This window comes from Sipha flava, unplaced genomic scaffold (genome assembly GCF_003268045.1).
Source record: "Sipha flava isolate LNK unplaced genomic scaffold, YSA_version1 557_pilon_pilon, whole genome shotgun sequence".
Classification (NCBI taxonomy): Eukaryota; Metazoa; Arthropoda; class Insecta; order Hemiptera; family Aphididae; genus Sipha; species Sipha flava.
The window spans coordinates 67,074-90,468 of NW_020273540.1; the positions used below are offsets into that span (position 1 = coordinate 67,074).

The 23,395-nt window shown below is 26.7% G+C and overlaps 1 protein-coding gene across 1 annotated transcript; it reads left to right on the top strand.

Annotated features, from left to right (window-relative positions):
- Positions 1 to 12,512: 12,512 nt before the first annotated feature.
- LOC112691108 (dipeptidyl peptidase 9) lies at positions 12,513 to 22,920 on the top strand. The gene is made up of 16 exons (XM_025565256.1): positions 12,513 to 12,614; positions 12,741 to 13,241; positions 13,306 to 13,441; positions 13,503 to 13,646; positions 16,225 to 16,333; positions 16,398 to 16,574; positions 17,867 to 18,035; positions 20,473 to 20,632; positions 20,695 to 20,909; positions 21,201 to 21,336; positions 21,398 to 21,570; positions 21,652 to 21,771; positions 21,838 to 21,990; positions 22,073 to 22,215; positions 22,302 to 22,413; positions 22,786 to 22,920. The coding sequence occupies exons 1-16, from the start codon at positions 12,597 to 12,599 to the stop codon at positions 22,876 to 22,878; spliced, it is 2,559 nt and encodes an 852-aa protein (XP_025421041.1). The 5' UTR covers positions 12,513 to 12,596; the 3' UTR covers positions 22,879 to 22,920.
- Positions 22,921 to 23,395: the final 475 nt, after the last annotated feature.

The window sequence follows — 23,395 nt, forward strand, 5'->3', positions numbered from 1 at the left end:
AGGTTTTTTAAAAGACTTATTTTCCTTTAGTAGCTCTAAAGTTATTTTACACTCGAAACTACTGAGGAAGAATAAGATCTAGCACTGGATGTTTCGAGCGTGAGGTAACCTTTACCTAACTATATTGTACTCTCCCCTCAAACCAGGGGCGTATTTATGCGGGGGAAGGAGGCCAGGGCCCCCTCCGAAATTAAAAACACCATTGTTAAAGATTGTTATGTTTAACATGGATATGTCATAATGCTGGGGATTTCTGAAAATTTGTCGTGACACTGAGAATTTTGCTTATACAATAATTTAAAATTTTATATTTATAAAATATGTTCATTCTTTTAAGAAAATATGTGATGAATTTTGAGTAACTATAATAAAAAATTTGTTTATTACAATATAGTTTTTATACTTTTAAAAAATAATAAATCAAAAAAAATATTGAGTTTCTTATTTCTCTGATGGTGTAAAGACAGTCGAAAAGTCTTATAGTGTTAAAATAATTTTTTTTGTAATAGTGTGCTTCTTCCTTCCCTTCCACCCAAAAATCAAATACATAATTGGCCCCCTCTGAAATGAAAACCTACATACGCCACTGCCTCAAACTGACAAAGAATATGATCTAGCACTGGATTGAGATTTGAAATACAATATAGTTTTAAAACCCTTTTTGTAAATGTACCAACTTTATCATACATTTGCACAAGTACGTAAAGTAGAAAAAATTATTTAATATGAACACCTTTTATAATTATATTTAAAACCTTTTAATTTAAGATAACGAAAAATATTTATTAATAAAAAAAATATAAAAGAATGACCGATCACTTCACTTGTAAATCGGGAAGCGTTCCGTCCTCTACATCGATGACAGTAGAACGAACATCACGTCTTGCGGGGGGCGTTTTATTCTATTGCAATCTATTTGGTCAGCATTTCGTGAAGGTGATGTGTGTATGTGTATGTGTATGTGTATGTGTATGTGTGCATTTGCTGACGATATATTAATTTTATGATTATAGTAATAATTAAATTAAATTAAATGTTAGGTGATAATACAACAACATCAATAATAAGTCATAATAAATAATATAAGGGAAAAATTAATGTGGTATGAATTTACAAGATTACATTTTAAACAAATTGTTAGTATGAAATTTGGCATTTTTTCAGATTTTTTAATATTTTCATCAGCAAACTTTTCCTCTTTATCAATTTTTTTATTTTAATTTTAATTTAAGTGAATTGGATCACTGTTAAATGTTTAATCAATAAAAAAAAAAAAATTAACTGGAATAAAATCGTGAATTCAGTCTTCCATGAAACAATTCGCAACAATTTGCAACTGAAATGATCTAAAAATCTGCCAGTGCCATAATTTTTCCTTGCAGCGCTCTTGGCAAATTTTATTTTATTGCTTATTTTATACGGTAAAACCAATTTTAATTTAATTCAAACGTGCCCCCCTTATTTTGTTATGCCCTTGAGAACCGCCTATTTCGCCAAGATCTAGTTAAGGAACTGAAATCTGCCCATATATATTTGGTAAAAAATCACCATCATTTTCAAAATAATTTTCAAATACATAATCAAAAAATGCATCAATTTTGTCATATACTAATTTTATAGCCACCAACTCAACATAACGTTTTATATTATATTAAATGATAATAAAGGTAATCCGAAAAAGTACTTCAATATTTTCCCTATCTCTGATTCTTTATTTTTTAAACCATTTGAGTCCTAGAGAATTAATTTTTCTCCACCACAACTGTCCTAAGTGAAATCTATATATTTTTAATTTAAATTGTGGTTAATCTTTGAATACTTACACATGAATAGCCTTTTCGAAATCAGCATAAATAATTTAAGGCCTCATATGATTTTCTATAAAACAAAATTATTGTGTATAAATATTACTGATATTATTGAGCAGTAGAAAAAATCTAAAGAAAAATGATTGTTATCTGTTGCACCACGAATGATTAAAAACTGGTAAAATAATTTTGGATAATTTTTAAAAGTTACATAATTAAACACGGTTTTCATTTTACCGTGTATCTTTAAAATATGTAAAAAAGTAAAAATTAAATATTTTTGTGACGACCATTTATAAATTTTAATTTTTTTCCACAATTGATTATATTATTATTTAATCCTTCGTGTAATTTTGATAATGTTTTAGGTAATTTAGGAAACTTACTTGATCAACTAACGTGAATATTTTGTTTTATTCTAAAAATGTCATGAACTGTAAGGTGTTAAATATTATTCGTAGTAGCACTTTATAGAAATTTCATAGCTTTTGAACAATTTTAATGAAATTTATGGTGTTTTAGGTACTTCTTTTTCTTCTTCTCTTTCACCTTTCTTTCAACTATTTAGGGTCGGCCATTCTTGTCCTAAACCCATAGGTGCAAATAGGGCAAAACATCTGGGGGAACTACAGCCCTCCTACCAAAACTTAAAATAATCTGTAGATTACCCCCACTCTTATATACCATGTTAATAAATTTTAGATTTTGAGCCAGGTTGGATTTACTAAAATGTGTCTTTTTTTGTATGTGACACTATTGTGAGTTAAGTATATTGTATGCAGTATGCCATTTATAACATAGAATATTTATGGAGGAGGACTAATCCCCCTTAGCCCCCCTCCCTAGTTGTGATTATGCCTAAACCTAGTAGCAGTTATAAGGAGGACAATCGGTTGATCGCCACCCTAACCTAACCATTCTATGTTTAACATACATGCCAAAATCATCGTTCTTTGTATCAATGATCCTAAATATTTTAAGTTCTCGAGTTCATCCATCACATCACCGCTTATTGTTATTGGTCTCCTCATTCCTCCAATTTCTTGGTATCTTCCTCCAAAATCAAAATCTATATACTCTGTTTTATTTCTAATAATTCTAAATCCCTTTCCTTCAAGAACTAACCTCCACTCATCCAACTTATTATTAACTTCTACTAGATTTTTTCCTACCAAAACTATATCATCAGCAAATATCATGTACCATGGTACCTTACCCTGTATGACATTCGTTATTTCATCCATAAATGTATGCTATTTATAGGTACTTGAAATTACAATTTGATACTGTAAGGTCTTTAATAGATGTATTACAGAATAAGGTACAAACATTGCTTTTCTTGAATTTTGTTTAGAGTAGCATGAGGTAAAATCCAATTTTGCTATTATAAATTTAATTTTCAATATATGGTTGAAATGTTTATTAACGAAAAATATTTTATCACTTCTCTATGTGCATCCGTTTGCACATTATTGGAATATTATTTTATTAAATATGAGCTAAGTTATTCAATCATCTGATTTTAAATTCCAATTTTTTCAAAAGCTAATTTTGTATACTAAATATCACTTGTATTAGGTATGCAACTGTTAATCAAATATAATATGATATTAGTTTTGTATAAAAAGGGTCGTATAGTACTATCGTTACAAACAGTGTTTCCCAAACTTTTTCGACTCAAGGCGCCCTTTTTGATCCAAGGTTTTTTCAGGGCGCCCTTCTCTAAGTCATAGCATGACTAATCATAAGGAAAATGTTAGACCTGATAGTATTTAATGACGGCGCGGCGCCATTATACATACATCGCGGCGCACTAGGGAGCCGCGGCGCACACTTTGGGAACCTATGGTTACAAAGATAAAATAATAATAAAGATTAATTTATACATTTTGATTTGGGGTAAGAGTACGAAATAAATTTGGGGTAAAAGTTCGCAGTATGTACTCTTACCCCGGCCTAAGTACAATTTAATTTTTATTTTAATAAATAATATAGATGTAAATTTATTTCATACGGGTATACTTCCCTTAAAGAGGTTTTTTAAATTTATTTATAATTTTTAATTTTAGAACTTATATAAGAAAAAAAATCTCGCTACTGGAGTAGCTGGAGTAATATTTAAAACTGCAAAAAATTGAATTGAAACTGATACATCGATTCGTAAAGCAGCAGAGCAGTTAGGGATAGGAGAGTCAGCACTTAGAAAAATACTAAAAGTTGAGCATAGTGATTCATTGTTGGGACGTTTTAAAAGAACATTTAGTGATGAACATGAAAAAGAGTTGGTGGAACATTGTAAATAATAAATAACAGTAGAAAAATTATAAAACAGATTTTATGGCCTATCTCATAAAAAATTACAGATATTAGCATTTCAATTTGCATTAAAAAATAATATTTAATCGATTTAATGAAGAAAAATAATTAGCAGGATATTACTGGGAAAATTATTTTATTGTAAAACATAATTTAATATTTAGAAGTTAAGAAGTCCCCAAAAAACTAATGTTGCGAGGATCATGGGATTCAATCGTTATAAAATTAATCTCTTTCATGATAGTTTAAAAACTTGTGAATCAAAAGTTTAATATATCACCTAGTTGAATATTTATTTTATTTTTTTAATCATGCGATTAAGTATATGATATTGTTTTATTTTTATTTTTACAACTATTAATTAGTATTTTAAGTGTTAAATATTTTATTTTTTCCATCCAGGAATATTGTTCAAGTTTTTATTATACTAAGTTCGGTGAAAAAAATGTCAAACAAGTCATAATAATGAGGCTTTTATATAAATATATATATATATACAATTATTTTTACTATGCAATGTCAATAATAATAATTAGTGATGAGTAGGGAACGGATTTATATGTAAATGTATATTTTTATTAAAACAAGATATTTAACATTCGATAAGAAATATTCATATATGTTATCATTCCTATTAAAATTATGCTACTTTTATTTTACATATTTCACTAATTTATAAATATTTTTAAACATATTTTATCATTTAATTTTTCATACATCTTCTTCATACGAAAATACAAGAAATTATTTAAAAATTAGATTCAGAAACTTCTATCGCTATTGGAAAAGTTCAAAACATTATACAAAATGAAACATTGAAAAATAATTAAATATTCATCTCAGTGAATTTTAGTTTTATTGCACATACAATTACAAAATTAGTAAACAAAAAATATATCCTTAAATGATTGTATTCAAATTTTCGAATCAGTGAAAATTAATACTCGTAAGCGGACCAATAGGAGATGTAAAAAAGAAAATTCATGCTGTTACAGAAGAAATCCAGGCTATATTGATTTTAAAATAACTCCACGATTCCTTGGGAAACCAACAACGAACAACAAGACATCAATGTGCACGAAGAGAAGAGAGGTATATACCTGCCGTGCATACCCAACCATTACGAAGTAGAAGAGTGGGAAGTATTTAGGCTTTGATTCGGCGCACGTGGAACCGTATCGAAACTCCTGCAGGACTTCTTTGAGAACCACGGCCTGCAGCGAAGTAATCTGGAAAAAATATGTCTGTCCGTACTGCAGGACACTTTACATATAATAAATTACCATCTATATTCATAACAAACAATTATCAAGATTGAAATCTTTGTTTTTACTTTCTACTACTAATTTAATTATTATCTTTATTTTATTTTATCTATATTAAATGGATGAAAAAAATCTGTATTCTATGTTATATTCTCTTTGGTTGTCCTTCCCTATCCACCAAATGCAATATCCTTATTAGTCTCTTAATAACACATTTAATACTTTCAGAATTCTAAATTTCAAAATCTGTTCTCATTCTTATTATTTCCTTCATTCACGAGGCTGGTTTCTGTATATAATCTTTTATTATTTTAATATTTTTATGGCATATGTTTTATTTATTGTATTTTAATCAATTAATCGATGTATTTGATTATAATTGTCGAGTTTAATAGTATTTCTAAAAGCTTTATAAATAAAAAAAATAACTTTATAAGTAGAACAAAACATTTAGATTACAACTTATCATTCTAAACTGGTATAATTTATTTACGAATTACATTTATTCGATTACACAAAAAATTACTTAAATTTTTTGAATAATTGCCGATGAAAAATAATTAGATACAGAACTAAATAATAAATATTTTGACAAAACATATTATTTAGGTATATAATATGTCTGTGACAAAAACTAATCAATAATATTTATTATCTAATATCCATAGTACCTGTGTAGTTGTATGTTATGTTATAGACCTTTTATTTTTTTTTGAAGAAAATTAGTATATTATTTACTAGCTATAGCTACTATAGTAGCTAAAATTACTAAAAATGTATGTTCTCGAAGTAGTGTATTGTGTTAGTCACTCTTTGTCTTCGTATCCTAAATGAAAATTTCAATTTTCCTAATGAAAAATTTTATTGGCCATATTTGCGAAAAAATGTTAGACGTGCCTATGATAACTAGAGCTAGGAATTTATAGCATTTGCATTTTGTTTTCATAAAATTCCAGAACATGATTTATCAAAAAGAAATTAAAGTCATAGACTAGAGTTCAAGTAAAAAAAAAAATTGTTGCATATTCTTAAAATAATCTTCAATAAATGTATATGTGTAATTTAGGTTTTTAATGATTAATTGTCTTCACTATATTTATAATTAATTGAAAAACAATGTTCTAAATCAAGAATCTGATTCATAAAATTATTTAAATTTCATCTGATGAACTTTGTTGGTGATTTTTTTGTTAAATAGACTTAATTTCTACAAAAATTCAAAAGATTTTTGATGTACCAAGACATATTTTTTTTTTTACATAAAATATGATAATTCTCTTGACTATGAGTACGAAATGATTCACCACTTCTTAAAAGAAAATAAATTTTCAAATATGGCATTCTATGTTCTATGCGTGTACCTTCATGACATATACAAAACGACTAATTTAAAATTTTAATACAATTCCTTTAAAATATAAGCCTATGTCTAAAAACTAGAGGTGTCTAGAGAAGGAAATTGGTCGCGAAAACACAAAAAATAATGATAATCCTCGATAATCGACTGTCCTGGGGTTTTCTATAAATAATCGTATATTATAATAATATTTTATTTTTAAAAATTAATTATTGTTCTTAATATAGTTACATTGTAATATCGCTTCAGAGTTGCACATCTAGATTAAGTTACTTATTGACAAATAACAATTTATTTTTATGAAACGGTTATGGAACATCGCACTAATATTAATTGGTGATGTTTTTATGTGATCTAAATTCAACATCGCGTTGACGTTGTGTAACTCACAATACATAGTGAGAACCAAGTTCCTTGTGTATCTTTATGATTTTAATTAATATTTATTTATTTTTTTTTTTAAAAAAAAATAAAAATATGACTTTATTTTGAAATATTACAATCTATACAGGGTGTACAATAAGTAATAATTATGGTAAAAAGAAAGAAAAACTATGAACTAATTATGACATGGTAGGAAATCTCTCATTAGAGACACCTAGTGGCTTTACAATAAAATTTACAATTTATTACAATAATTTAATTTAAGCAATTTATAAAATTTTTAAATCGCGGCACCAGTTCCGCTTGAGCCTTCTAGTTGGATTTCCGGGTAGTGCTGGTGTAGCAAGGTCCTTGATGAGTTGGTTGGGGTTGGATAGAAGTTTTGCGTGGAAGCGTTTGTAATATAGAGTGGCTGTATCATTGACAGAGCGAATCTTGAGATCGGAGTTTATAATGTTATTGGAGACATACCAGGGTGCTCCTGTAATTAGACGACAGCAAATATTTTGGAAGGCTTGAATGGTTCTTTTGTTTGATTTTTTGGCAGAACCCCATACTACCACCCCGTTAGGTTAGGTTAGGTTAGGCTGTAGATGAGGTATCATCATGGAGATCTTGGACATATATTTTAGTAGGTTTTATAGTATTTTTATCGCCATACATATTTTAATTGGCCGGAATAAGTTTTTCAAGTGGCATAACATCAATAAGCCTTTGATTAAAATGAGCATCCATTGATTCTATTAAATAGTCAAGATACATTATACATATAAACACGGCCCATGGGGGGATATAGCCCCCTTAGCCCCCTCTTGGCTACGCCATTGCTTATAACAAATAAAAAGTTATTCTATACAACTGAGTCTATGTTAATTTCCAATAAGGACTTTTACTCTAACCAACGCGGAATTTTATATCACGCAATGGGTAAAATTCCTAATTGTTATTTTTTTTTTCATTTTTTATAAATAATTATTTAAAGGTATAAAAAAAATAGTTTAATCCGCAAATTTACATTCTTTATAAGTTTATACTTTGAAAAAAATACCACTTGGGAGCATATCAATATGTTTATTGCAATTTTAAAACCAAATAATAGAAAACGCGTACCTTTACCCCATGTTACTCTAATTCTTGATTGTATGCCATTGCAGATAACTAACACCAGTAGCGTTGCCAAGGGGGTCTAAGGAGGCTATAATTCTCCCCCCCCCCCTCAATATGGGTCGTGTTTATGTGCATGTACTAAACTAATATACTAAATTATGTTATTTAAATATTTTAAAACTTTGGTAATAATTAAAAGTTGACGAATAACGAGTGTTTGTCATTGATAAATACATTAACATGTTACTTCTACTGCAATTACTGTATTTTTGGCGACTCTCGTTTAACACTTACATATACTACTTTTATAATCACTATAGTGTTTATAAAATATTATGTCGCGAAAATGCTACATAGTTGATCACCGTTAATTTATTATTATTATTAATTATATTTCAATAAATATTATTATACTTAATTATAATAAAATTTTGAAAATATAATTTTAAATTTGATGATTTTAGTGGGGGGGTGGAGTTATAGATGAACTTTCAAAGCATTTCCTACCTAATTCACCCAAAAAAGTGTTGAGTCCATCCCATTTAAAAATTCTGGCTACGCCACTGACTGACACACTATTGACAATTTCGAATGATTGACCTATAAAATTCTAGTCATAAAATGTATAGTAACAAATACGTTATAATACCTTCATAAAGCAATGTTAAAATATACCTATATACAGAATATTTTTAATCAAATTACCTCAGAAAATTTACAAATAATAAAAACACAAAATATAATATATTTATATTTTTTTTTGTCTAATATTTTCAGCGCTTATGGTACTCTACGATACTTGTTCCTTTTGCCTCTTCTTAGCATATTCTGGATAGTAACAAACTCATTTGATAAAAAAATACCTTAAACCGTATTGTTAATATTTGAAGAAACATTAATCTCCATAAAAAACATTTCGATGAAAAAAGATTAGGTTAAAAAGTCGGCCTGTCAATATAAAAGAGGAGTGTTGCTCTTTTATGTAGGAGTGCAGTAGGGTTATGAATTAAAAAATACCAGCCACAATGTAGATTTCACTACTTTGATAGGCCGACTTTTTTGGGAAAGAGTATGAAACTTTTTTCACTGTTAGGTTTTTTTTGAGGTTATCATTTATTTTTGCGGGCTTCAGCATCGTGGACGAAATGTTATTATTATTATTTTTTTTTTTTTAAATTTTTTTTTATATGTCGTAGATTTTCTCTTGTAAGACCGTTTGGGTCTCTGTTGAAGAGCTGAGAAATTGAACTCTTGAGCGTTGTCAATACCAGGCAATGATAGCCAAGTACGGTCTTTCATTTTTTCATCTTCAATACTTTAGAATATCTGTTATGTCTGACCTATACAAGGTTCTTAGACGGTTGTATTCAACAATGGCACTATCCTTGGCTTTCACCTGACAAGGATCAAAATTAATTAAGTGAACTCCCAGGAGGCTTGTCACACTAGAAAGGGCCTCATATGCTTGATACACGAGAATTTTGAATTGCCAGCATCTAACAAAGCATTAGGTAAACTTAATCCCTGACTATTATGGGTGGTAATGACATAAGCTAAGCAAATGGGGAATTGATGTCGGTGCACATAGGCTCGGCTGATGATTTCGAACTTAACTAATAATTCCATTCAATTCATAAGAGCATTCAACTTTTATCAATGTTTTTTTATGACGTTATCACGTAAAATTATCGTCCGTATACTGACGAACATTATTAAAATATTCTGTATTTGAATAATTATATTATATTTTGTATTTGAGTAAAATAAATGAACGAAAACATTCTTATGTTTTATAAATATATATATATAAGGTATATATAAGTCAACTACAAACAATTTTTTATTGCCATATTGTAACGCTGTTTGAAAGAAATCGTTTATGCGTGCTAAACGCGTCACTTCTTACGTATACGTATAGAAGTACACTCTCTAAACCAACATTAATTTTGAAAAAAATTCAATTTTTAGATTTTTCCCTTTAATTACACTGTAAAACTACCTTAATGTAAAATTTCACGTTTCTACCTATACGGGAAGTGTCTTATAATTTTGATGATTAGTGAGTGAGTCGGTAACAAAATTGCAAATTTTGAAATGGTACAATATTAAGGGCTCATTTTATTACAGCATCCTAAACTACTCGAGATTAATCTGTGTTTTAAATTTCAAAAGTTTATCTTAAGAGGAAACAGAAATATATGGGTTTGAATAACCGGGTGAATTGGTTCGTTGTAAAGATATACTGGCATTGCTGGAACTTGACCGGCGCACTGCCGTGAGCTCAGATAAAAAAATAGTTAATGAATACTGCCTACGGATCACTATCTCGAAAGATTATATAAATATATATTAGGTAACCTTTATTAGAATAATTATTTGTAAAATATTGGTGAAATAATATTGTTATTTTGAACAAGTATATTATATACTATGTACATAATAAACATCCATTTGCCATGTCCATTATGATCATGGATGCAACTATAGCCTAAATATTGGGGGTGCTAAAATTGCTAAAAATAAAATTAAATGGTATTTAACTGTAATTACTATAGATTATATAGATCTGAAAAATAAAACATGGGTGCTATATTTGAACTCAGGGGTGATAAAAAACCCTATTGCACCTCCCTAGTTGCGCCTATGATCATGATAATGAGAAATGGAATATCAATAAGTTAAAAAAAGTGAATGAAGTGTTTAAAAACGTGAATTACAGTTTAATTACAATTGATTACAAATAAACCGTATGCGTTAAACGTTTTTATATTTTACTGATGAATTAAAAATTAAAGAATTGCTACTATAATCTAGGGTTGCTATACGTCCCGGAAAACCGGGATTTTCTCCAGTTTTGGACTTCGCGTCCCAGTGTCCCGAAAAATATTTTCGGGACGTCTATATGTCCCGGCTTAGACGTTTAGAGGAAATTTAGTTTTGTTTAATTTTTAATTTCGACCATTTTATCTCAAAGTACATTTTTAATCGTAATCGATTAACAATATATAATAAAAACATAATTTATAATTTACACATATAAATATACAATATATTTTATTTTACAGAAATATTTTTAAATATTATATAACCAGCTATTAATGGTCCTCTTCAGTGGCATATACATAACTTTTGTATGGGGGGGGGGATCATTTGCAAACAAATCTTTATTTTTATTTTATCAATATTTTTTTTCTACATTTCTACCGCCCTCACACTAAGGACATTATTTTATAACATTTAAAAAAAGGCCTAGGGGGGATCTGACCTCCACATCCACCCCTTGTATACGCCCACTATATGTATTAAGTCAGGTCTAAGTATTTAACCTTTTTTTTTTTTTTATAGAGCGTGCCACGAAAAAAATATTAAAAATATTATATTTTGTTATATTATAATTTGATTATATAATTAATGTATTGGTATAAAAAGGTTAGTTAAGATACATAATAATTATAATAATATTACTTAGTTAATTATTTATATTTTATTATATTATAGGTCCTATAATATTATATATTAGGTATAAAATATATAATAGTAAAAATTTTCGTGAGCCATCTTGGGCAGGAGTGCCTTGGAATAGCCATCCCTGTATTAAGTTTTTAAAATGTATATTACTCAATATTGTGTTTATTTTGTCCCGATTTCGCCTTATAAATTTATAGCAACTCTACTATAACCAATAAGTAAGTTAATATACCAGAAAAGTTGAGTTAATTATTCTTATATCTATAGGTACAGATGATTAATAACTGTAAAGTTATTTAGAGTAAATGTAATTAATATATTGTAAAGTATTAAGAGTTGTTTAACAATATATTTATTGAACAAATTCACATCTATTAAAATAATTAAAAATTAACTTTTTGGTACATAATAATCATGCTCTAGCGTATAATTAGCATAGGTAGTAGATAAACATTAAAATTATGATACTATTACGGACCAAATGAATATATTTCATAGACATATTTATATAATCTGTGATATTACATTCAATAATAATAAGACAAATACAAAATAATTACTAAAATAAATAATTGATAATAATTGATAACACTATCATAGTAGCCTGCAATACACCAATACAGTCACAGTATACGGCAGTACCTACCTTATTTTGACCGGCGGATGACGAACAGATACTCCCCACTACATCTAACCTTAAATAATACAGTGAAAGGCATCAGAAGCTTTGTTGCCAAATTATGAAATTATTGGGGTTAATATTAAAAATATTTTTATTTGAAATTCAATATTCTATTAAATTTGTTTACTATTGTTAAAATATTTTTATAATTATTTGAAATGATTCTAATTACATTATAAGTAGCGTGAATTAATTATAATCTGTGGATTATGTTACCTAACGACCAGGTAATGAAATGGATTGCTGTTTTTTAATGCTACAGTTTTAAATAAATATTTGTATTGCATAACTTTATTTTATCAGCGTTCTAAGTATTTAAGTCTGGTATTATTAATTCATTATTTTTATTTCAGGGCAATTGTAGTCCTGCGATCAATAAAAATAATACTGACACTGATGGAGATAATAATGCTTTAGAAAATGGTCTACAATCGATAAGTAATAATGAAGGCAAAAAAACATGGTCTGAAATTCGGCAGACAGTATGTGACTTTCGTCATCGTCTTTCTACAGTTTCAGTTATGTCTATCTCACATGTATCATTCAGACGATTACAAAATGGAAAAACTCGTGTTTATTTTCTCAGTGCTCCCGTAAATGAATTTGAAACACTTCTATATGTTGATTTACCAAATCAAAGTGTTGCTGGCCAATTATCATGGCAACCTTTGATTGAGTCTAATTTTCCAAGTGTTATAATGAGTGGTAGATATTCACGAGAAGAACAACTCTTATCTGAAAGAAAGCGTTTGACTACATTTGGAATTACATCATATGAAATTAATAGTGAATCTGGTAGAATTGTTTTTCCTGCTGCAAGTACATTATTTCATTGTAATGACAATGAATACTCGGTATACATATATTTAGTCTTATCAATATGTTTATAATATTTTTATCAGTTATTTTACTTTTTAGACAAACTCACTGTATCCAACTGAATTAAGAACAAATGCTGCTGGAGCTAAGCTATCTCCTCAAATTTGTCCAAATAATATTGATATTGTTGCGTATGTATGTAATTTTGATATTTGGGTGACTCATATAGCTACAGGTAAATTTATGAAATTAGATATGCATAACAAATTTAAAAGTTTTAACATTATTTTTTTCAGGTAGTACTAAAAGATTAACTTTTGCCCATAAAGGGGGGCGATGTCTATCAGATGATCCTTTGGCAGCAGGAGTACCCTCATATGTTATGCAAGAAGAATTTAATCGTTATCATGGTTATTGGTGGCAACCCAAAAAACATACAGGTAGTTATAAAATGTCACTTATTATAAATCTAATTTAGTTATAAGTAGAGTTAGAATGTTTATGAAGAAACATACGAAAATCCTAATATGCCTTAAAAACTTCAAAAAAATGCTACTTAAATGAGTGATAAAAATGTAATTTAAAAATAATAATTTTTATTAGAGGTATGGTTGTGTCAGAGTAATTAAAAATATGAATTGTAATATTAATCGATAATAGTATACACTTAAATTTTAATTATTACGTATATAAAATTATTAAAAATAAAGTAGAAATAAAAAAATTATACTAAAAACTAGTTGACCCGACAAACATTCTTTTGTCATATAAATTATTTCTAGAGAATATTTTGCTAGAAAAAAAATAACTAATTTAATATAAGTGTGTAAGGATGTGGTATATAAGTAGAAGAGGTATAGGGTGCTGTGAACGGTAACAGAATATAAAAATGGAAAAACATCAAACATTTATTTTTTTAATAATTTTTTGCTACTAAAATTGCTCTCTCTGCCAGTCACCCATGATTTGTATATTGTTTGTGTATATTGGGGAATATCTGGTCAATGAAAGCATTTTACGAATCAATGATTGTGCAGAAATCGGTCGTTAATTTTATGCATTCCATTTCATCTGTAGTAACATTCCCATCACCGATATCTAACAATTGTTTTGAGAATCTTCCGCATGCAGCTTTTTTTTGATTGAATCGAAGGTATTGAAATTGTTCGCTCTCTATCTTTACATACATGTCGACCATGAATTGTTGACAAAGCTCACAACATCTTAGAATAACATTGTCCTGATCGTGTCTAATCCAACCAATATGCATAATAATCCTTCGAACTAACATTCTTGTTTGTTGTGGCACCTGTTGCGGGATTTTGTTGTTTAATATTTATGCAATACCTGTCATTTAATACCATAAATAAAATTAATAGTTTTTGTAATAGTTTCATTTAATAATTAATTTTCAATTGCGCAGTTATGGACCTGGTAAAAAATTATTAAATTAAACTAAGATTTATTAAACAATAGCACTTTCCAACATTTTTTTTTTCGTAAAAACCTTTTGGCAATTACGAACAATTAAAAAAAATTTAAGCCAAATAGGCCCAACCGTTCTTAATTGATGAAATGTTATAAATTTTTGGATCCATTTTTATATATATAGATATACTAATTGATTTTCATATTGCACTGTTGCATTGAATGATTATAATATGTCTGATATTTTCAAACAAAAGAAAATTAATCAGTTTAAAGTTTTGTGTGATAAAAAATGTTGCTCAATAACAACAGATGTTATGGATGCATACTTAAAGTAGATCATGTGATCAATAGTTAGATCTTCTGGAATATCTTCTCAATAAACATGTATGATCAGTATATATGTAAAAAAAGTACTTGTTTTTTAATTGTATAACATGTATATGGTAAATCCAGTGCTTTCGTAAATAGATAGGCAATTTAAGAAATTTCCTAGGGACTTGCACTTAAAATAAATTTGTCAAGTTAGAATAATTAGATATATAAGTATTTAGAAAAAAAGGAATTTGTATTCCTTTTGCTTAGGGTATCGTGTAAACTTGCAATAGCACTGGGTAAATCTTATCATTGTATAATAAATTTAATTACAATATTAATAATAAAATAATGTTTTTGAATAATATTCAAATTTTTTTTAAAATATAAAATTTAAGAAAAATGCCATCTTCATTATACAATAACTACATAAATGACCTAAACTAAGTAAAAAATAATAAAAAATGCAACATTAAATGAGTATATTCTGAATTAAGAAAGCACAAAACAAATTTTAAACAGAGATAGCATTATAGTATAAGATCAAAAGAAAACAAATGAAAGAGTAATCAACATCTTAACTTTAGTTGTAAGTAATAGAACATTCTGGAATTTAAATAAGGTATTCTACAAAAATTAAAATAATGAAATATATTTCAAATATATACATTACTATATTACTTTAAACTCTCACTAGACGTTATGACTACATAAACTCATTTTTTTGTTAAATAAACTACTTGCAAAATTTACTGTTACATTTTTAGTACCTATTTATATTTCTATGATTTAAGAATATTTATTTAATATTTTAATTTTTCATGACTAAAGTTGTGAGCCTAAATATTTTGTAGTATTTCTTTACTAATTACCCTTCATTACCTATAATAATTAGCTATTTTATGGAATAAAAAATATAGTTATTTATAGTAATCCATATAATTTCTCTATTTATGTTCAATACTTTTAGAAAATTAATTCTGTATTACTCTTAATTGGTTGTATTTTATAGTATTGAATAAATACAAAAAAATACAAGTAAAAAAGTTATGCTATGTATTTAATTTTAAATTGTATAATTCTAATATAGTTAAATATATTACAAATTTAATTGTAGTGATTCGATTAATTTGTGGAGATATTTATGATTGTTATTATTTCGGTTTTTCACAAAAAAAAATTATAAAAATAACACAATAAACTGTAATAGGATGTTTTATAATCATAAGTATTTATATTTATTATTTTACTAATTTTTTATTTTATTTTTTATAGAAGATAATGTCTACAGAATTTTATATGAGGAAGTAGATGAAAGTGAAGTTAAAATTTTTAATTTTCCTTCATCAAATGCATCAGGTGTAGGTGAAATTGAACAATATAGGTATAGTAATTATTATTTTGTATTATATATTGTTTATTAAAAAATAAATTTATTTTAATTTTAGATTTCCTCGAGCTGGTACTGCTAACTCTAAGTCAAACTTAAAGCTTGTATCATTTCAAATCGATGAAGAATGTCAAATTATTAATATTAAAAATATGGAACTTCAATATCCATTATCACATATGTTTCCTTGGATGGAATACTTAGTTAGAGTAGGGTGGACACCCAATGATGATTTGTAAGTTTAAATATCAACCTTCATAATAAATATATATACAGTGTGTCTGGTCTTGATGAAATTTTACCTAAGTTCAACTTAATACTTAAAAATAAATCAAATCTCAGACATTGTTAAATATCTATTTATAGACAGATAAGACATAAATAAGATCTTAATTTCAAATTCATAGTGTGTATATTTTTGTAATTTTCATTATCATCAATATTTAGTTATCTTGTTTCGGAGGTATGAATGACAAAAACTAGAATAAATTACAATAAAAAAAATAAGTTTTTTTTTTTTATATTTTATCTGTTTACGAATATATATTTAACCATATCTGTGATTTTATTTTGATTTTCAAGTATTAAGTTGAACATAATAAAAATATTATCAAGACCAGATTATTCGTAAATATTAAACTTCAACAAATTACAACATTGCCAACTTTGTAATTAGAAAAAAACTTTTTATACTAAAAATGTTTTAAAAAATTACTCTATTCAAATATATGGAAAAAAAATGGTGTTGTTATTTAAAAAAAAAATAAGTTGTATTGTGCATGCACATAGCGTTGGGGTCAAATATTTGAAAGTTGTGTATTTTGGTACTCCCTTTCATTCCCTGAATACCCCATTTCAACACAAGGTTATCCAGGAGGGACCACCCCCATCGTTGGCCATATCAAAATGTGTTAATTTAATTTGATATACTATTAAATTGCATTATCTTGCATAATAACGTTCTAATGCAGAAGTGGCCAAACTTTTTTCGGCCACGAACTACAAAAAATAATCTTCACCTTTGAAGATCGACTTTCTTGGAAAATTTTTTTATGAACCAGAATAAAAGGTAAAATATATCAACAATTTGTTCATAACCACCACGATTAATTTTTGTACACATGGCCTAAAAATAAATTCTAACATGATCAACTCTGAAATCATCCACGATCAACCGTTTGGCCGCCCCTGTTCTAATAAATTGTTATCATCACACATTTTCGTCTTTTATTTTTATAACATAAATTAATGAATAGTCGATAAGAACAATATTATTGTGACCTTATGATTGATGACCCATCAGTCATCCATCTCCAACCAACTTATAGAGTAACTTATTTTTAATCTGCCCCTCTCGTTATGGTAGTCTGGATCCGCGCCTGAGGTAATCAAACTGTAATATTTAATTGTACATACCACAACGTGAACACACTGTATATACATTTTAAAAAAAAGTAAATTAAATTGTTACATTTTGATTTAAATAACTTAAAAATTATTAAAATATATGTTTAAATTTTATTGTAGAATATGGATCCAAGTCCTAGATCGAAGACAACAAAGACTTGAACTGGTGGTTCTTTCCATTGATAATTTTGTTGATCATGCTTCTTCTAATATAATTAATCCATCACATAATTCAACATTTGTTCCTCCTCAAGTTGTGTACTCCCAGACTTCCAATGTCTGGGTTAACGTAAGAAATAATATTAACTATTTGAAAAATAGTACATAATTTGCTACCAGATAACATTTGATAGTAATTTATTGAATTACTGAATATTATTACCAATCAAAAAATATTTGTTAATTTTACTAAAAAGTTATTATTTAATTTAATGAATACTATACTATAGAGTTGAACGAGTATTCGATTTTTTAAAAAAATTTGGAGTCTAGTTTGAGAACTCATCTTGAATTAAGTACTCTAGTTTATTTCTACACCACGTCAAAATTGTCTATTTTCAGGGTTAAAGTTAAGATTCTAGGATTTATATCTTATAACTTCTTTACTGAATGTATAATTGATTTGTGCACGGCAAAACTAGTTCCCAAGTTGGAGCCTTCTTACATTCTCCATTAAAGATAGTTGTCTGAGATATTTTGGTTGCACCAGCATTTTCCCATCAAATTTCATGAAAAGCTACACATTTCATTCAATTTTTTTCTAAATCTGTAATCAAATCCAAGGCCGTATCTAGTTTGTGCAAGGTTTACACATTGCACATAGCAATTCTTTTTTTCAGTTTTCAATCGTTTTACCATATACTCTAGTCCAAGGCTTGTATGAATCCTGAACAAAAACTTTTTTAAGGCAGGGTTGTTAGTCCTGTGCTTAACCTCCAACTTGGAGGACCCGATTACTTCAATTAGTTAGGGTAAGGTTATAGCTATATTCTGTATGGATATTTGACAATGGCTACACCACTTTCTCTTCATCGGAAATTTATTTATTTATATGCTAAATAAAAGAAATAGAATAATTAGGGTAATTTTAATGGTATTTTGACACTTAGATACAAGATAATTTGGTGGTAGAGGGATTTAAATTATTTTACTGTAGTTGTTATTTCAATAACAGATTATTTTTTAATTTAATTTGTAGCATAATATGTATTAATAATTTGTGAAGAATAAGAGATGAAATTATCATTTCAAACATAATATCTTGATTTTATTTCAGTACTAGCTGAATGATTCAGCTTTTTACAGAATAGTCTTAGTTGGCACATAGTTTTTATTGATTCTTAACTTACACTATTTTAAAGTTTAGTATGATTTAACTATTGGTTATATAACAAATAAAATGAAATTTTAAAGCAATTGGTATAGTAGTTTTGGTTGTACACTAAATACACCAGTACACCAGTTTTACATCATAGAACTGTCTTTGTCAATACCAATATTTTCAAAATCCCTTCTTATTACACATATTGAGTATTGGAGACACCACTATATCAAATTTCAAGTTCATATATTTAATTGTTTTTTTGAGTTTTAAAAATTAATTGTGAAGTTCCTACATCATAAAACAAAATTACTCACCAAATTTCAATGTTTTAGCTTAAACATTTCCGGCTATCTGATTTTTTTCAGATTCACTACTTTTCTTTTTTACTTTCTTTAACCCTAAGAGATTGAATTTTGGAAAATCTTTTCTTATTACACATTTATAGAATCATTATGTCAAATCGCAAGTTCATATAATCTACCGTTTGTGAGATGTAGTGATGGTCAATGAGTGAGTTATATTTAGTTTCTGTGTATATAGATTATTAGGTATTATATTTTAATATATGATTTTTTGTTTTTCTTGTGATAAATACATCTAAAATTATTAAATTGAACTAATACACAATAATAATAACAATTGTCCAATCACATCAAAGATTGACTTATACCTATATCATATTTTTAAACTCTATTACTAATATACTAATAATATATAATAATAATGTGCTTATAAATTCTTTAAATTAAATAATAAATGTTTTTACTATCATATATCCTTTGTCATTCAATTTTTTTTCTCCCAAATATTCCACTTTCAATTTTTTACATTTAAGTATCATATATCTAATTTTAATAATAGAATAACTTTATAATTTTATTTCAATTTTAACTTTACACATTATTTCACTAGTGTTTTAAATATTGAATATAGTAGAACCTCGATTATTTGGGGTTATAGTGGGGAAAAGTCATACAGATAAATGAAAATCATCGCTTTCAAAAATTAAAACTTTTTATTTAACAAATTCTAATTTAATTATAATTAAATATTTAAACTATGGTATATAAATATACATTCTCATATTTTAAAATTATCAGACCTTTATATTTGAAGTAATTAGTCCTTATTTTTTGTAGTTTAAAATGATTTTTCTTACTTCTAAATTTTTTTGAATTCATGACATCATATTAGTCAAAATATTCCTGCGAGTTTAAGTTCAAGAAGATGTCAACTATATCCATAAATCTTTTTATAATATTGTTTACTAAATAATTATTATTTATCATCTTTGACCTTTTTACAATATACTGCTTAAATCTGTATTAACTTTGCTCCTGTACATATAAATTTTCAGAAAAATTAGCACGATTAATCGAGGTTCTATTGTATAATATTATAGGTTCATGATCTTTTATATATGTTTCCCATTACAAGTAATGGTGAAGTAACCATGATTTGGGCTACAGAAGATACTGGATTTCGACATTTATACTTAATTACTAGTATAATTACAAAGGTATCTCATGAAAATGGCATTCAAAGTGTAGATCCTAGTGAAAGTAAATATTTAGGCTTGTTTTATTAAATTTGATATTAGTTTAAATGATTTATTTATTATTAGATAACATGATGATGTCTAAGTTAGCGCTGACCAGTGGAAACTGGGAAGTGTGTGGTAAAGGATTATGGGTTAATCTAAAACAACAACTAGTGTATTTCATGGCTGTCAGAGAATCACCATTAGAAAAACATCTGTACGCAGTATCATTGAAGAGCCCTGGGAATATTAAACTTCTAACCAAACCAGGATATTCTTATGAAATTGATATTGATAAGGTAAACATGTTAAATAATTAAACTTAGGTTTAAAATATTTACGATTATATGGTCAACACTACTTTTTTTTTTAATTAAAAAATATATTGGTACACTAATTTTGGATAAATATTATTTATGATGATAATTGTCATACTATTAATTTTGCTAAAAGATTATAAATATATATGTATATACCCAAAATCTTTCAAATAAGTGTTAAAACTGATTTCATACATAAGGTGTTTTTTAAATTATATAAATAATATTATATATTTATTTTATTTATAATATTTTGATTTTTACGTTTAGAATTGCGAGATTTGTGTGGCTGTTTACAGTAATATAAGAAATCCTCCATCTTGTCAAGTATTTCGAATAGAAAATAATAATATGTCTGTTGATGGAATATATTTACAATCACTTGGATTTTTAATGGAAAATTCTGGTGAATATTTTTAAATTACCATTATTATTATATTTTATAATGCATTTATATTTTGAAACAGAAATAAATAGTGTTCTTCAGAGTCCTACTCTAGTTACACATCAAATTAGTTCTGGTGATGTATTATTTGCTATGGTTTTTAAACCGCATAATTTTGTTCCTGGTCAAAAATATCCAACTATTCTACATGTATATGGTGGACCAGAAGTTCAACTTGTAACCAATACATTTAAGGTAAATCTGTTTTATTTAAATAATTTTATAATGACTACATTATAATTATTATTCTGTAATATGAAATTAATATCATCATAGGGTGCTCGACACATAAGAATGCATATGTTGGCATCTCAAGGCTATGTAGTAATTGCAATTGATTCTCGAGGTTCAAGACATAGGGGTTTAATGTTTGAAAGTCATTTAAAAGGAAGATTGGTAAGTATCTCATGATACTTTATATACTAAAATACTAATCAACTAATATTAAACTTACGATTTAAGGGTACTGTAGAACTTTCAGATCAAATTGAAGTTCTTCAGTGGTTAGATGAACATCTTGGATACTTAGACATGAATCGATTGGCAATTCATGGATGGTCATATGGAGGTTATCTTAGTCTTATGGGACTTGCTACCTATTCAAATATCTTTAAAGTAAATTTAATTGAAGATTTGTTTGTTTTATTTTATTTATTCAATTTTGAATTTTATTGTAAATATTTCTTGGTTATTTCAGTTAGCAATTGCTGGAGCGCCTGTAACATCATGGGCAATGTATGATACAGGTTATACAGAACGGTATATGGATTTACCACAGTACAATTCTGTTGGATACATGAATGGTTCAGTGTTAAGTTATGTGAGCCGATTACCTGATGAGTAAGTTTTGTATCACTAATGTTAAATTATTGTTATATAAACAACATGTTAGAGTTTTTATTTATTTAACATTTATTTTCATCTAGGGAAAACAGATTACTAATCATACATGGACTAATTGATGAAAATGTTCATTTTTCTCACACCAGTTTATTAATCAACACACTTATTAAATATGGAAAACCATATCAATTGCAAGTAAGATTTTTTTTTTTATAAATCATTAAAACTTATATTTCTAGTTGAATAAAATATTATGTTATTTAAATGTTTTTATTGAAAAACATTAATTATACAACTCTGTATGAAATTATAATATAATATTAAAAAAAAATTATTTTTTCACTATCAATTTTTATACTATGCTATTAATTATGTATCATTTTTTTTTTGTGTATTGATAAGTTTTCTTTTTTTGTTATATTAGTATTAAATTTAGGTTATTCAATTATTTAAACTTTTTTCATTTAGTTGCGATATTTAATTTAATCCATGATCCTATTAAATATTAATTTTTTTTTTAATTTAAATTTGTATAGTTTATTTTACAATTTAATTTCTATTTTTTAGATCTATCCAAATGAACGGCACAGCTTAAGAAGTTTGGATGCTACAAAGCATTATGATGCTACATTTTTATCATTTTTACAAAATTATTTATAACGTTTTATTTGGAATTAAATAGTATGTTTTTTATTACTAAATATTATTAAATTGTTTACAAAACTAATTTATTGTTAATTCTAGTTAAATTTTTTATCTTAATGTCCATTTTATGCTAATAACAAAATTTAAGAAGTATTGAAAACACTTTTTTATATGGAATGATATAGAAATTTATTGCTATAAAGTAATGACTATAGTAAAGGAAAATTGTAATAAATATTTAATAATAATCGTATATTTTAATTATTAAAATATTATAATTTTATACAACCATTTTTGTATTGTACTTAATAATTAAATAACAGAACTTATACTGTGATTTTGTAATATTTAGGGTATTATTATTTAGATATAGTTATTGTAAATAATTTAATATTTAATAAACAATTTGTAATAATTGTTTTTAAATTAGCTAATTAAATATTATAATTAAAATAGTATTGCCAGTATCGGTATATGTTATACATTTCTTTAAAAAACCATCATTATGTTTTCTTTTCTTTTTTTTTTTTTG

What these genes read in the sequence shown, in the direction of transcription:
- LOC112691108 (XM_025565256.1), top strand. An exon ending in GGTGAAATTGAACAATATAG is followed by an intron (nt 16,334 to 16,397) that starts GTATAGTAATTA and finishes TTTTAATTTTAG; the next exon opens with ATTTCCTCGAGCTGGTACTG. An exon ending in GTGAGCCGATTACCTGATGA is followed by an intron (nt 22,216 to 22,301) that starts GTAAGTTTTGTA and finishes ATTTTCATCTAG; the next exon opens with GGAAAACAGATTACTAATCA.